This window comes from Stigmatopora argus, chromosome 9, assembly GCF_051989625.1.
Source record: "Stigmatopora argus isolate UIUO_Sarg chromosome 9, RoL_Sarg_1.0, whole genome shotgun sequence".
In the NCBI taxonomy this organism is placed as follows: Eukaryota; Metazoa; Chordata; class Actinopteri; order Syngnathiformes; family Syngnathidae; genus Stigmatopora; species Stigmatopora argus.
In genome coordinates, this window is record NC_135395.1 from 18,282,806 (window position 1) to 18,299,122 (window position 16,317).

General features: G+C 43.5%; 2 protein-coding genes across 3 annotated transcripts in view; both read right to left on the reverse strand.

Annotated features, from left to right (window-relative positions):
* On the reverse strand, nucleotides 1–7,890 carry spon2a (spondin 2a, extracellular matrix protein). Its single transcript, XM_077610270.1, has 5 exons — nucleotides 7,662–7,890; nucleotides 5,126–5,346; nucleotides 2,006–2,197; nucleotides 1,763–1,934; nucleotides 1–703 (listed from the first exon to the last, which is right to left on the reverse strand). The coding sequence occupies exons 1-5, from the start codon at nucleotides 7,888–7,890 to the stop codon at nucleotides 516–518; spliced, it is 1,002 nt and encodes a 333-aa protein (XP_077466396.1). The 3' UTR covers nucleotides 1–515.
* ctbp1l (C-terminal binding protein 1-like) overlaps nucleotides 7,856–16,317 on the reverse strand; it is a 23,472-nt gene continuing 15,010 nt past the window's right edge. The window contains exons 11-12 of one of the 2 annotated variants that reach the window (XR_013303361.1): nucleotides 11,586–11,686; nucleotides 7,856–7,890 (exon numbers count right to left, since the gene is read on the reverse strand). Coding sequence is in view for 1 of the 2 variants with exons in the window: in XM_077610265.1 (XP_077466391.1) it covers nucleotides 12,895–12,979 (85 nt within the window). In the remaining variant the exon portion in view is untranslated. Of the gene's footprint in view, nucleotides 7,891–11,585; nucleotides 11,687–12,878; nucleotides 12,980–16,317 lie in introns of those variants that run through there. The other variant, XM_077610265.1, reaches the window with a different exon arrangement.

Below are 16,317 nucleotides of genomic sequence, written 5' to 3' on the forward strand. Positions count from 1 at the left end.
TGTTGTAATAGTAAAACACTCCACTTTATTCATGAATGATACATGAGTAACAATAACATAGTATATACAAAACATCAACAATAAAATAACCAAATACAACCACGTACAAATACTCTCTTTAAAAAAAAAGGCCTCTTATTACAAACAAACCAGCTTCTCTACTGATTTAAGCCAATTTTTTTTGCCTATTTGGAACAGAGCTGCACGTGTCCAGCATGTATAGCTTAGGTTAAATAATACCCTAATAATCAGTGGCCAGTGAGAACAATTTGGTGTGTTTAATTGTATTTTTTCCATTGAATTTTTTACCTGTTGGTCCGACACTCGCAAAACTTGCAAATCAAGGAGAATGAAGCGCAGATACTAATAGGAAACACAATAAATGCAGTCTTGACAGGGTGGAAAATCCTTGGGGTTACCGAGGGAGCAACGCGGGAAAGGTTTCTCGTCTCGGTCCAGCAGTAATAACATGAGTCCCAGTGTTGAAATACTGGCAGCAAGTGTGCTCTTTTGGGTTATTGAAGCCTGAGGCAGCCGTGCGCTACGCACTCCGCTTGCTCCTCCAGCTCGGGGCAAGGGTCGCCGGCGTTGGCCGGCCGCAGGAGGATGTAGCGCGTGCGGTGGCGGACGCCGCCTCTGGAACAGGGGCCCAAACACAAGCCCCATGATGACCACAGAGATACTTCGCAGTCCAGCGGCGTCACTGCGTTGTATTGGGGAAAAATAAAAAATAAAATAAAAATCAGAGGAATGCGGATGAGAATGCATTTGATTGGCTTTTAACGAGGTGGCGTGGAAATGAAAATAAGCGCCTTTTTCCCCTTCGGTGTGCAGGGAGATAAATATAATGGATCATAATTGTCAGATCCATGTCAAGAATTCATGGAAAAGGAAGCACTTGGATGTGGTCTCCAGCTTTGGGATGTAAACAAACCATTTGGACTGTATAATGGATTCAGAGTCTTGAATTTTCTGGGAATTTGGAAAACACAGATTGTGGCAATTTATGTCTGTTATCAATCAAATTTGATGAGGGAACATCTACTATCCTTTAGGGATGCATTGTGATATTCCAATTGACCAGTCAAAAAGTATAAGGAATATTGACTTGAATGCCTATATTGTCTATATAAAAGTAGAATGAGATTGAAAGCTTCACCATAATTTTCCCACATGAATAAGTAGTCATAAAAAGGTTTATATACGATAAAAATGAAGTAAGGTAAAAAAAAAAAGACTAAATTGTTAGCATCATGTGATAGATGTAGCTATTGTGTTTAAGTTCAAGTATCAAAAAAATTGCAGTGCTAAAACTGAAGTCAAAGTCTAGCAAAATATACCATATTTTCTTGCATTTGTCGGAAAAAAAAGATAAGACTAAATTGTTAGCATCAAGCGATAGATGTAGTTATTGTGTTTAAGTTCAAGTATCAAAAAATTTGCAGTGCTAAGACTGAAGTCAAAGTCTGACAAAATATACCATATTTTCTTGCATTTGTCGCTCAAAATAATGCTGACTGAATTGAAGGTACGGCTTATATGCATCAAATGTGAAAAAAACTCACATATGCGGAGGCGGCTATTATGCGAGAAAATGCGGTAATCCGATTTGATGCATTCTGATAGCCCAAAATATTTGTGAGCACAAATTTCTTTCCCGTGTGTTTGTATCCTGCAATTCCCTTACACATTTCGACCTACCGTTGCATCTCCACGTTTGTACAACGTACGTGTTTATTAGTGATTTTCTTTTGGAGCTCACCCGAGAATCTCTGAGGACCGATGGAGTTGGGGAGGATGTGGTTGGACATGGGCATTTGGCGGCGAAGGGATCTGCTCTGCCGCGTGATCCTTACGCTGGCGATGGGCGGGAGTTCCTTCAAGCGAGGGTAGAAAAACGAGTTGGCCGGGTGGTTGGGCATCTGGGAGGTGATCTGGAGAAGACACATTTGCACTTTCACTTTCACTTTCATTTCGATTTATTGCCCAAGAGCCCTAAATTTACCTTGGAGATGTTTTCTGGGGGGCTGCTGGGAAAGTTGGGCGAGGAGAAAGTGAAGCCGCTGTCCGTCCCGGCGTCGTAAGGTTGCAGGTCAACGCTCACTTCCTCTTTCCAGTGGTTGCCCTCGCACAGGTTCAGGCTGTCCACGCCGACGAACCAGTCGGGGCTGGGGATCACCTTCACCATCAGGGACAACTGCAAAATAATAATAAGAAGAAAAAAACATTAGATAAGATGCAACACTTCCTATTGCTCTCCTATTGGCTATGTAGTTCTAACACTGTGTTTTGGGAAATTGCCCCAAAATAACATAAAGAATGATCCAAAAATGTCCAGGAAGTAAGCCGCAACTACCTTAAAATGACATGGAAGTAACGCAAAACAGACTCAACAATTGTTTTCAGCTGGCTGTGGATGCTCATCTTTCATTTGGCAATCTCATTTTACAGTTATTTAGCAATTTGTGCCAATTGGACTCGCATTGCATTGACTAATGAAAACAAAAACAAGCCCCCAAAATGATAACAGGCTCCTCATCCGGATATTTGCGGCTTTGTACGTTGATGGTATTTTGGAAAAATGCCTGCGGAAAAGCCGAATGATGAATTGTGCTGTCGACTTGAAGTCATGTTCTACAAAGCACGCACGTTTGTGAGCCTGCGATGAAAAAGCGGACCAGAAAAAAAGCCTTGGCTTAAGATTGTTGATGATTTTCAATGCTCCAAAGTTCAGGCAGCGAAGACATATGTAGGTCACCAGAAAGAAATGCACCTAGAAGTAAAAACACACCTCTGTCCCCCTTATTAACAAGCCATACTGTACAATGTAAATCGTTTTATTGGAATGTTAAACTCTGTGCGTTCAACTTTCTTGTTTTATTTGTATTTTTTTGACCTCATTCCTTCCTAAAATCAGCTAAGCAACAACCAAAGTTGGAAGACATTCAATTTGAAATCATCTCACAATCTATTCCCATACTTCATAAAAAATAAATGAATTTTGCATGATGTTTGCTAACCTGCTATGTTTATTTATTTTGTTAGCATGTGAAATGTCATTTATATGGCAATCTAGTACATTCATGTATTTCTACTCCAGACGCCGTATTTCTTTTGGAATTTTTCCACATTTTTTTACCGACACAAATTTGTTGATATTTTTTGGGAATATTTATGGTACTACCCATTTGACTCATTTTGGCCCAAAATAACTTGGCCAATCATGCAAAGAGATATTTTGCATTTTGGGCAACTACGCTTTGGTTTGTTATCTTTTTTTTTCTTTACCGCATTTTGCATGATGTTTGCTAACCTGCTATATTCATATTTTTGTTATCATCCAAGCATTGAATGTGAAATGTGATTTATATGGCAATATTAATACAATTCAAATGAAATTGAAAACATAATTCCTATATTTCAAGCCAAGAAGCAATATTCCTTCTTAAATTTTTCCAAACTTTTCACAAACACAAGCTTCTTGATTATTTTTTTTTAAATAATAACAGTACTACCCATTTTAATGATTTTGGCCTATAAGATCATGTAAAAAGATATTTTGCACTTTAGATTGTTATGGTTGCTTGTTCCAAATGACCGAATACATTTTTTTAAAAAAAATTTAACGTCAGGCTCGTTCCAGATATACTGTCAGTGTTTAGAAACAAATCCTGTAACCGTAGCCGACTTTGGCAGTGCGGTGCGACGTGACACAAGTGTTGCCACTTTCTATTTCCTGAGGTGTTACCCAATCTTTGTAGACTTACGGCGTAGCCTTCTTATTGCCCGTCCAAAAATCAGATTGGTGTCAGTCTTCATACCTCCCGTAAATATAGCCCAAGCTAAGAAAAGCCTGTGTCAAAAGCTTTTTTTGCCAAGCATTTCCCAGAAATTAACCGTTGTTTATCTTGCAACGAGACGCGCCAGAATGCCGATGGCTATTGCTTTTAAGTCATCTCGCGAATTCGGGGGCGGGGGGGGGGGACCGGCGGCGTCGAGCCCGGCGTCGGGCCCAGACGGCGCAGGATGCACGTGGGCGTTCGCGGCTCCGCTGGTTAAACGCAAGTCTGATTGGCAGGCGGAAACCGGCGGCCGCGCACATGGGAAAGATACCAAAATAACGGACGGGCTTGACGTATCGTATCACCTACTAAAGGGACCCCTATTTTTTTTCCTGTATTTTATACGCTTTTTGATCATTCCAAATTGTGTACGCCGTATAACAACTATTGTACGGAAAACCGTATGTTTTTTTGTAAAACCGACCTCGTCTTCCCCATTTCGGCTCTAATCCGGATCGTCTCGGTCACTGGTAGCAGACGAAAACGTCATCATCAATTGCTAATTTTGTCAATCTGTAACCACGATATGGGCACGCGCGTCACGTTATTTCCAATTCTGTATATTTTTGGGTACGTGCTCTTTTCACTATATGAATATAGTGTGTCAGCAAGCAATGTATATCCAGACAATCGAGCTGTCAGCGACATCTATACAATCTTGGATTGAGTGCACCAACTGATTGGACACCCCGTCCACTTTGGGGACAATTTTAGACTTTTAAGTGCGCCCTATGTGAGGAAATATGTGCCGGGTTGTGTTTGTACAGTTTGTTATCGCTTAATGAAGGGAATTGCGATCATGAATGGCCAAAGTGGACAGGTATGAATTTGTCAGTGGCTGGGTTTTGAGTTCCAAAGACTTGGCCGACAAGTCAGAAGTGACAGGTTGAAAAATGGAAATCCTCAATGGCTTGAGCAGCTACAGATTGGAATACAGTGTGTCATCGCTGGAGACGTGCCCTTGACCCGGGGGCTCAACTCCCCGAGCAAGTGGGCCGACGTTCTTCTCCTTCTTGAACTGTGACGGGGTAAACGGAAAGCAACGGGCACGGCGTCAAAAGTCAATCGTCCGACTCCGATTCGGGCTCCAAATGTGCTTATTTTACACGGCGAATGACCAGACTTAAACAAGCTCTACCGCCCGCTTGGATTGCGTCATATGCGATTGACGTCACGCTGTTTAAAACGGCCGACGCGGCGGATCAAAGTTTACGGCCGTGGATCATTTTCGGGAAACGTGGCGCGCGCGTTGGCTTTTCGGAAAGGATTTGAGCTAGCTTTACCAGCGAGTTCCTTGGCAGCAGGAGCACCTCGGTGGAGCTGTGTCCGATCCCGTTGGGGATGCCGGCCGTCCGGTACATGGCGCTCACGGAGCGTCTCCTCCGGGCCTCTTTGGCCGACTTCATCAGGTCCGCCGTCAGGCCGACTTCGGCGAAGCTCCGCAGGCCCGGGCCGGCCCGGGCGCCCTCCTCCCAGAGGCGAAAATGGCCGTTGTGGCTCACCGCTGAAGTGAGAAAGAAGAGAAGGCAACAGTCAGATTTCTCTCTCCTTGGAACGCTTCCCAATGGCAGCCAAGGACTCCACGGAGCCTCTGCCAGATGCTGAGATCATTTCCAGCGCGCCGGAGTCTGTAGGTATTTGGACCAGCGATTCCAGCTTCCCGCATTGAAACGGATCATCCCCCCCACCCCCCCAAAAAACGGCTCAAACGCATGGCGACGACGGCGTGGCGCAGATAAAAGCAGCTGTCCGGAGATGAACGGATCCACCGATCGCCACTCAAATCGCAATCTTTAAGCCAAATGATTCATTGTCTTCCCATGGTATCTAACGTGGGGCTTCTATCTAGGTTAAAATGCAGTTTCTAATTGAAAACCACACAACCACCGGCCCGTGGTTTTCAGGCCAGAGCGAGGTTAGCCAGAAACACGCTGACAAATGCTCTGATGGTTCTGCCTTACCTCACTTTGCGAAGCTTTCTCACTCACACACACACAAAGACACACTCTTTAGTTAAACAGCACTCTCTCTAGTTAAACACACTTGACACATGGATTAATGCGCAACGTGACCAGGACACTTTACACACTATCCTGTTTCTCCCAGTGCCCCCATTACTTGTGCCCATAATTGCATTTCCATCCCAACAAGGTTCCCGCAAGCATCAAAACCTTGAAATTGAAGACCACATGGCGTTTTTGTGTGTGTTTTGTTTTGATTTTGAAGCCCGCTAAGACGTCGGAGCATCTCGTCATATTTTGACACACTACATTCTCCCTTCGCGGCGTCCTTGTGCCGTCAACGAAAATCGATGGGATCGGGGTCCCTCAAAATCTGGTTCCCGCTTCTTCAGGCCGTCATCTTTTAGCAAAGCGGCCGCAGGAAGTGAGGCGCAAGCGTGGTCTGGCACAAACACCCCCGTAAACATCTGCCATCCAGCCCGCCGGAGGAAAAGTGGAATGGGAATTGTTTCCAACGATCCTCCAACGAGTTCTGAGGTAAGGTCTGACTGGACCCGACCCGACCGCGCCCTGAGAGTCATCGCCTACCTCCGCCGCGCTCCTTGTGGTAAACCGGCGCTGTGGTAAACCAGTGGAAACATGAGGGAGTGTTGGCGGGTCAATGAAAATACTATCGATACGCCTGGCCTCTCCGAGACGCTGACAGAAAGACGGAAAGCCATCTGGTAGAGTTTAGCTCGTCTGCTCTTCACCACTTGACTCATTAGCATCTCACCGCTGCTCGAAGACATCAAATGGCGCAAAATACGGCTATCGCGATGCTTTGGACTGGAGAAGGTGTTGGGGTTAGCCCAGATCGAAGTAAAATGTGGACTCGCTAATGCTCACGGATGATTTGTCTTAATACTGGCTTCCCCCTCTTTACAGTGCATCGCAAATCCCTCTAGAGGATCCACGCTGCCCCTGCCACACCCTCATCAGACCTATCTTCCCTCTCTTGGTTACAAGGTGTGTTCACCCTGTTCCGTATTTTTCCGCTCTGTTTGTAAATAACCCAATCGAGACCAGGGGTCTCCAAACGACCGTATTTTCTCGCATATAAGCCGAATTCGGAACTCAAAAAATGATGACTGAATCAAGGGTACGGCTTATATGTGGACAAATTAGACTTGCATCCAGAGACTTGATGATTAGAGATGGTATAACAAAACTAGACTTCTACGGGCATATTTACTGGTTGTAGTGCTCACGTGACTTCGTTTTTTAATTTGTCTACGTGCAGGCAACACCTTTTCGGAATGTGCAATCTAGCAATCGATTCATACAGAATTTTAGAAATAGCACATGTGATGATTTTTAATCTTAAGATTTTCCCTTCAAAGTAACACATTTGTACTCCCTATTAAGACCATGATTATGGAAATGAAAATTGTGCATCAGGGGCGATTGCAATCAGAGAAATTGTCAAATTCAACGATTTTAAGGCCATTTTAAGGGTGCGGCTTATACGCGGAGGCGGTCAATATGCCAGAAAATACGGAATTCCCCAATGAATTTCCAAACAAACTAGATGGCAGCTTTTCACAGATCGCTTGTCTTACAAGTGTAACCAATGAATAGCAGTCGGGTGCTCCGGGTTTTAAGCAGAACCTTCATTGGTTAAATTGTCATGGGATGGATCAGTTGGAGAAAAAACTAGGAACCACAGCAGCCCCCGAGGACCAGTTCGGAGACCCCCCGAGTAGAGCAAATTGCCCTGCGGTTGACCTGGTTCAAAACAAGGCTAATTGGCAACAATGCTCAAGCGGGTTATACAAAATGGTGGAGGGAGGTTCACGACCATCCGGTAGGGACTCACCTATGAGTTTGGACCACTGAGCGGGAGGTCGAAAAAGCGGGTACTGCTTGGGGAAGGCCTGCGGGTTCCAGTGACCCGTAAAGACCACCAGGTAGGAAGCCGGGCCCCTGGCCGTGCACCCGGTCCCGTCGCGAGGCCGCGAAGGGCCGGCGCAAGCCAGGCACAGCCTCAAGAGGACGAGCAGAAGCCGCTGCAGCCAAAGGCTCTTTGGATGTTGCGATGACATCATCTGAAAGAGACGGGAAATGTTTGGCGTGTCTTTTAAATCACGCTTTATTGCTTTTCAGAAGATGCCTTTATTTCCTACACAGACAGAAAAACATGGTCAGTCTTCCTGAAAGTGCTCCTTTTTATGCCTCGTTCTGTTTTTCGCTTGTTTACGTGAGTCGGCCCACGCGCAACTTTATGGACTCGTTAATGAGGCCAAGATGGCCTTGATGGGGAATCCACATTTCGCTGCGTGCTTACCAAGAAAAACCGATTGAACTCCACAAACTAAAATGTAGGATGTTACACCCAAACACACATGCAGTTCAATTTGATGTCACAGTCGCCTGGGACGCGGCGAAAATACGAAAATAGCGGCAAATAGATCACGGCCAAGGTACACGTCGTGAAACGGTCCCGTACATAAATAGATGATGTCATCCCAAACATTGAGGTAACCGAGACGGGAGAATCAATGGCGGCTCGACAGCGAAATCCCGCCATGAGCTCACACAAAACACCTCATCTATCTTATTTAAGCTCGCTGAACCGAATGAACCGCTTTGCCTTTTTGAAAAATTCCTCTAGCGTCCTTGGCGCTAAAGCCATCCCAAAATAAATAAAAAAACGTCCCTAATGATAGACGCAAATCCGGTCGGCTATCCCGCTCTATTGACCTCAACGACTGACCACGTCTGACTCGTCGCGACTTTCTTTAATAAGCGGGGCATTTCATGCTTCCGTATTTGGGTTACCAAGTGTCCTGTCATCGTCTGTCCCCGCAGACCCGAAAGTGGATGGCTTGACAAAGATGGCGTTAAAACCCACGTCGGATAAATTCTACAGCTGTCGCGTATTTCGGCTGCGAGTCAAGCCAGGAGCGGGAAGCAGAAAAACGTGCCGGTGCACAAATTTGGATTTTAATGAAAAATGCCATACGAATCGTAATCAAAATTGGGACAAAGTAAACAAAATAAAAAACTAAATAGGGCAGACCCACGCCGATGTATCGGCAAAATATTACCTACGCAATTTCAGCAACATGCTTATTTATTTATATATTCATTCATGTATTTATTTATTAACTTACTTATTACCAATCTATTTATGTCTAAAATGCCTTTCCTATTTCTGCATCCTCATACATATATATATATATATATATACATATATATATATATATATATGTGTATGTATATATATGTACATATGTATGTATGTGTGTATATATGTGTATGTATATATATGTACATATGTATGTATGTGTGTATATATGTGTGTATATATATATGTACATATATATGTATGTATGTATGTATGTATGTGTGTATATATGTGTGTGTATATATATATATATATATGAGGATGCAGAAATAGGAAAGGCATTTTAGACATAAATAGATAGGTAATAAGTAAGTTAATAAATAATAATAATATATGTATGTATATATATATATATGTGTATGTATATATATGTACATATGTATGTATGTGTGTATATATGTGTATGTATATATATGTACATATGTATGTATGTGTGTATATATGTGTGTATATATATATGTACATATATATGTATGTATGTATGTGTGTATATATGTGTGTGTATATATATATATATATATGAGGATGCAGAAATAGGAAAGGCATTTTAGACATAAATAGATAGGTAATAAGTAAGTTAATAAATAATAATAATATATGTATGTATATATATATATATGTGTATGTATATATATGTACATATGTATGTATGTGTGTATATATGTGTATGTATATATATGTACATATGTATGTATGTGTGTATATATGTGTGTATATATATATGTACATATATATGTATGTATGTATGTGTGTATATATGTGTGTGTATATATATATATATATGAGGATGCAGAAATAGGAAAGGCATTTTAGACATAAATAGATAGGTAATAAGTAAGTTAATAAATAATAATAATATATGTATGTATATATATATATATTTATATATATATATATATTTCAGCAGCACGCTTATTTATTTATATATTTATTCATGTATTTATTTATTAACCCACTTATGACCTATCTATTTATGTCTAAAATGCCTTTCCTATTCCTGCATCCTCACCCTCTTGCTACTGTGACAACAAAATTTCCCGAATACAGGATGAATAAAGTTATCCAATCCAAACAGGAAACAATACTTCCACCGAGACATACCAAAACACGGGGTTTAAATACACAGGGGGTTGATGACACATCACAAACACATCAGGCAAAAACGCATACAAGTCATGCGTTGTTCACCCCGCCATCGAAAATGGGTTCTTCTTCAATGAATCTACGACGTGAGTTTTCTCCTGACATTGATTCCTTCTCCTGGCTCTCCTGGCTCTCCTCTCAAATGACCCATGATCCTCCTTTTCCCCTCTTTTACAAGAGCAGCATCGCTTTCTTCTTCTCCCGCCTCCAGGCCAAGCATCCTTCAGGTAATGTCATCATACCTTTCGTACGCAGATCTTTGGATTTTTTTTTTTTTTTTTACCACGCCTGCCGACGCACGAATTGAAGCATCAAGAGAGCGATTGTCCGCCGAGCGCGACGATGCTACGACGCAATAAATCTGGGAGCAGCTGCGGAATGCCCTGGGTTAAATTTGGTCAAGTTGACGAGCACGTTTCAGCACATTGTCCCCGAGGTCTATTCCCAGGGCGGGGATTGTGTTACTTGGCCTTTGAAGCTGCAAAAGTCCAACTCTTGACACTTTTTTTTTTTCAAAAGCCATCCATTTATTTCCAGCTCCAGCAAGCGCGTGTGGAGCACGTCGAGCTATAAAAACGGGGGCCGGATCGAGGGCGGCCAAAGGTGGCTCGCATGGACGCCTCTCCATCAGGCAGAAGGAAAATCAGAAGATGCTAATTGGCAAGTTGTGCCGTAAAGGTACTTCAATTATTGGCCTGAGATATTCTCCCATGTATGTTATCATTATCCATTTGGTGGAAATGGATCAAATGTCAAAGTGGTACCTCTACTTTTTCTATTACTTATTACTTGGTTCTTAATGTAAAAAATTCATAAGTCAAGTCGCATTTCACATGTAAATGCCCTAATCAGTTCCAGGGTCTTCAATACTGCCCCTAAACCCTTTCAAAATTAAAAAAAAAAACAGTAAAAGAAAGCGATTTAGTAAAATGATTTCTGCCATCCTTATTCCTGCAGGTTGCCCTGTCCCGACTAATAATTCCAAGTTTAACCGATAAGCAGCGATACAATAAAAATAAAATCGGATTCCGAGGATCGACAAGTACTAGCCCATTTTACATCGCTACTAAATTTCAAGATGATCACTTTGCGAATGACAAAGGATTTGGACGTCAAAGTTAGTGTCCACAAGAACAACATCAACCTGAACGCTGACTTGATAGGCCATCAGCTGGTAAGAAATTTGCCAAACTTACCGTGGAGTAGCAATTGGCAACACGGCCGTTGTAAAAATCCCCATTTCTATCTCATTTTGGCCTTTTTAGCCCATCATACACTTTTTCTATTCTCTCCAGTAACGACGTACTTTTGGTAAGAGAGGAATTAGCAATAAAATGCTATGAGAGAGAGAGATTGGATCTTTTTGTTCCTCCAAGCCGTGGTCGACGTTAAACAAAGAAAGCAGGCAGACGAGGGCTCGAGGCGAGAGAGAGAGAGCGAGCGCCAGTGTAACAACAAATGGGTCCTGACCTGGATTTTCAGCAGCGACGCGGGTTAACCAAAGTTCAGGCCCTGGAGTGCCGGCTTTTCCTCAACAGTCACCGTCCGTCCGTCCGTCCGTCCGCTCTGCTCTGCGTCCAAGACAGAAAAAGGAGGTCAATTGTAATTCACATTCCATTAAAAATCCCGCCGCCGCCGGCCGTGACGCGATCTGTTTGGCCCTTTGTGACCTTTGACCCTCCCCGTCTGCATGTAACGTTATCCCACACTTAAGAGACATTTGATGAATTTCCTCGCCGACACACACAACTCAAACACGACATGGATAAATGGCTGTTGGCGCAGCTAAAATTAGAAGCCGTCGCACCGTCTTTGCTAAATTTGGCAGGGCCGGTTTTGACCATGGGCGATGTGGGCGACCGCCCAGGGTGCAATGTATTTCGGGGCACCCCCCTTATAATAATGTTACCAGTTCTCTCAAATTTGGAAAATATCTGCTAACTTTTCCCCCAAAAAAATGTTTGTTCATTTCTAATCCATTTTCGTGGATCAACGTTGATTCAACTAACATTGTTGTCTATATGTTGGCACATTTTACAAAATGACTTTTTTTGCGAAAAAATGTCTATAAAAGAAGGCGACATTTGTATTTAAGTGGAAAATTGGCAAGGACCGCCTCTGGCATTTGGGGTATGTATGCTTACTTTAATTTCCCTCAGGTCGGGGCACAAAATGGCATTTACCCCCAGACAGACAACGTGATAAAAAGTGCGGGTTGTGGCACGGAGCCAAGCGTGCCGCCTCGTGGGCAGCCCTCGCTGGGTAATTGCGGTGGAGTCGTGCCGGGATAATGGGCACGTCCACACAGGCGTGGAGTTCTGCACGCATCAGGGCGCATTTGCCCAAGGGGGGGTTGGGGGCGGTGGTCCTCTGTGTACCCTGCCATGGCTCACGATTATCTCATTGAAATGATCGATACATGGCAAAAAAAATCATTCGGTAATACAGGAAGAAAAAAAAACTCTTTTCATCATGTTGCTGTGAATTTCAATGAGTTTATCATGAGTGTACGCCCAATCTGTTGGAAGTGGGAGGAGGGCAGCGAATGGCTGTTCATTCATTGGCTGCCATCTCTCCCACTGCAAAGGGATTGGACGTCTATGGGCATCCGTGGAAACCGGTGCCATGGTTTGGAAATTTATTTTCAGTCACTTCCTGGTGATTTTGGGTGACTGAAGAGGAAATGACTCCAAAATCAACCCAAAATGACTTGTAATTGCCCCAAAAAGGAACATCAAGTGACCTATCAATGCCCCCAAAACCGGGAAGACTGAATATGCTAGTGCCATCGAGAGAAAACGGTTGCCGGTTCCTTTTCTTTCAAACAGTAACACCTTTTATGTAGTGATTCTTGGCGAGAGCATCTGGGAAACAAAGGATAGCAGTATATAGTATATGGCCATTTGGATGTTTGGTCACCCCTGTAAAAGGCACGTGTGCAGACCCAGCTCAGATGTTTTTTTTTTCACAAGATGTCAGGAGGCTCATTCGCCGACCTTCCCCCTCAGATGCGCTCAACGTTGGCCGACGTCGACGTACGGAGGGAGATAAATGCGCCGGGCTTTGGAACGCAACTTGACTGTGTCTCATACGGGCGCCGTAAGGGAAACAATGACGGACGCAGTGGGCAAGCGTTCAAAGAGGAAAGTTAACAAAAACAAAAAAAATAAAAAGGGGGCTTCAAAGCACGCAAAGACAGAAAAGAAAAAGACAATCTGTATGGACAGATTTGGTCCGTTTTCGTTGAGGTGAGCGAGCAGCGTGCAATGTCGGCACGTTATGGATTGAGCAGACGTTTTTTGGGGGGCAAGGAATCATATCTGGGAGCAGATGTATGTTGGAATTACAATGAACAAAGGCATTGAAACCATGTGACTTTTTTTCAGCCAATCAAACACATTTCAAACAGTTTCTTTTTGTCCAGTTTTTTTTCAGTATATCTATAATTTAGAGGGGGAACATTTTAATTCCCCATGTTGACAAAATAAAGTGTTTACGGCCCCCATTAATGTATTAGAAAAATGTAACGTTTTCAAATTTGATAGCTGGTACCTCAAATAATAAATGTAAAAGAATAAATTGTCTTACGTCAGCGTTACAAAATATGATCCAAAAGAATTGTGTGATAATAGTGTCACATTGATTATATAAACACATACTAGATTAATAAAGCGTACATTAAAATACCAGTTTTCAAAGATCGAAACAATTTAAAAAAGGACCTTTTTCCCCTTAAGTAGGATGAGCTGATCACAACTTTTTCATGATTTTCGATCCCATTTTTTTGTACAATAAAATAAAAAGCAGCAGTGTTTGGCTTGACAGAAAGAGAATGATCCTAAACTATATTTATTTGTAAGTATTCATTTTTTCTCCACCTTAATATGTGAATGTGAGCCAAATGTGGACATTCACTAAACAACGGTTGGCGACTCTTTAAAAGTTTTCAAAGACCTTCCAATGCAATATTTGGACTGCACATTGATAAATAATAATGCACAAAACAGGCAATTTGATATCACTCAACACGCATCAGTAGTATTTGTTTCTAGCGCTATTAGTTCAATCTCGAGCACGCAAACTGAATTCCAAGCTCCGTATCTTTCTTTTTTTTAAATGATATCTCCTACCTGCCTGCGTCTGTGGAGTGGAATGACTGGCGCTGCCGTGCGACCGCTCTCGGAGATCCACGTGTCGGCCAAGCTGTCACTGGCGCAACTTTTATCAACCTTTACCGGCTTCAAACTCTCCTCCCACCTCCCACCTCCTCCTCCTCTGGCTATCTCCTCCCCCTCCTCTCCTTCTACGGGTTCCTTTGAGCCGGTCTCCTTTGCCGCCGCCCCGACGAACGGACGCCCCGCACGTACGCATGTGCAGGTGTCGGGAGCGAAGCGTAGCGGGAGAATTCGCTGGGCTTTTGTTTACCGAAGGGCCTTGAATGGGGGCTGGGGGGGGGCTAGAACCGAGGCGAGGGGCTGCTTTTCCTCAGGTCGGTGTTGTCACCAATTCCTACAGCTGCTCCGCACATGGACGACGAGGGAGGTTTTGTGGGAGGCCGCCTCTCACTCATCATCTTGTAAAAGCGCAAAAAAAAACAGCGCGCGTGGAAAGGGTGCCGTAATCCACGTAGGTAAAAGGATCCGTGAAAAAAAAACCTTCCTGACGAATGTCAATGAGCTCAACGTCTCCCGCTAATGAGATCCAGTCAAAATGACTCACCGTTTGCTTTCTCCGGCGTTTAAAGGAGCAAATGGCGGAGGGCATTTAGATCTTGATGATGACCTGGATGGATCACTATGGCAACCTGGTGTACACACACAAACGCAGAAGCTGAGGGGAATGGGGCAAAAAGGTCCAAAGCGCTTCTCTGGGGGCTTCTTGTCGATGGCGTCATTGTCAAGTCGAGCGCGGTGAGGGGAACCCGAGGCAATGGATCCGCCGGACGCTTGAGTTCCGCCAAGTGTCCGGACCTCCGGGCGGAAGGTCAAAAGACGACGGGACGCAATCCGGCGCCGGATTCCCAAAAACATTCATTTAACTACCAAGAACGAACCCGTAAATGGTGCATTTGAGCACCGCATACGAGGGATTAAAGGTGAAAAATGGGTGAGGATGCTTGACCTCGGGGTGACCTTTCATGACTCGATGTTTGGCACGGACCAGATTTCACAAGAAAACTTTACGTGTTCATACAAAAGCCGCAGTGGGCGTAAAAAGACAATTATCCAAGACATGTCACTTCTATTTAAAAAATCATTAATAATCAGTACTAAAAGTTTATAATCGGAGAAATACAATATTTTAGTAGGCAAATGGTGGAAAGAGAAACAGCAAATTTGCAAGGTCAATTATTAGCAAGTTTACAAAATCAAATGACCACTAGGGATGTCGTGATCGCGATTGCACGGCCATCAAATCCAATTCATCAGATTTTATGGATCTGCCGATACCAAGTACCACTGAATCGATACTTCTGAAATGTATTAAAAAGAGAAAAATAGCAAAATAGGCTGTTTTTCCACCCAATTTGAACAAACTACAACGACAACAACTATGGAGGAAAATATTTTGGGGTTCATTTTCCGACCCATGGAGAGGTCCATATTTTTCGGGAGCTTCCCACAGAGGGAACGTATAGGAATGAAAATCTATTACGTAATATCCCTAATATTATGCAGGAGAGGCTTTGAAGGGTGATGCTAAAAAAACAGCTGTTGTTATTCGACACCTCCCAAATACATTTGAAAAATGGTATTTTGCCTATAGCTTGGAATCGGGAAGAAATGTGCTCGGCGGGGGTGTCGGGCCGGTGGGCACGGCCGTGATGAACCGTGTCATTGGAGCTCTGTTATGATAGCTGCTGCGCGTGTTAGCGCTTAGTGTAGCATGGCGAAGGCAAAGTGGATTGATATGTAGACTCTTGTACGGGCAGATTCAAATAACAACGCCTTCAGGATTGAAAGTGTTCCCGAGATGGAGTCGATTTTGCGGAAAAATACCCTTATTCCCGGAGGCCGTGCCGCTGTGGGCATTCCTTTCCCTTGACATGGTGGCACGGCGTCGCAAAACAAAAGGTGGCGAGACGTGCTCGCCGTCAGCTTCACCAATGGGGCCTTCTTATTTGATGGATTTCATGGACTTTTTCCTCCCAAAAAGAAGTCATCTGACATGACAGGCAACACGTGGACTTGTGCTTTGCGTC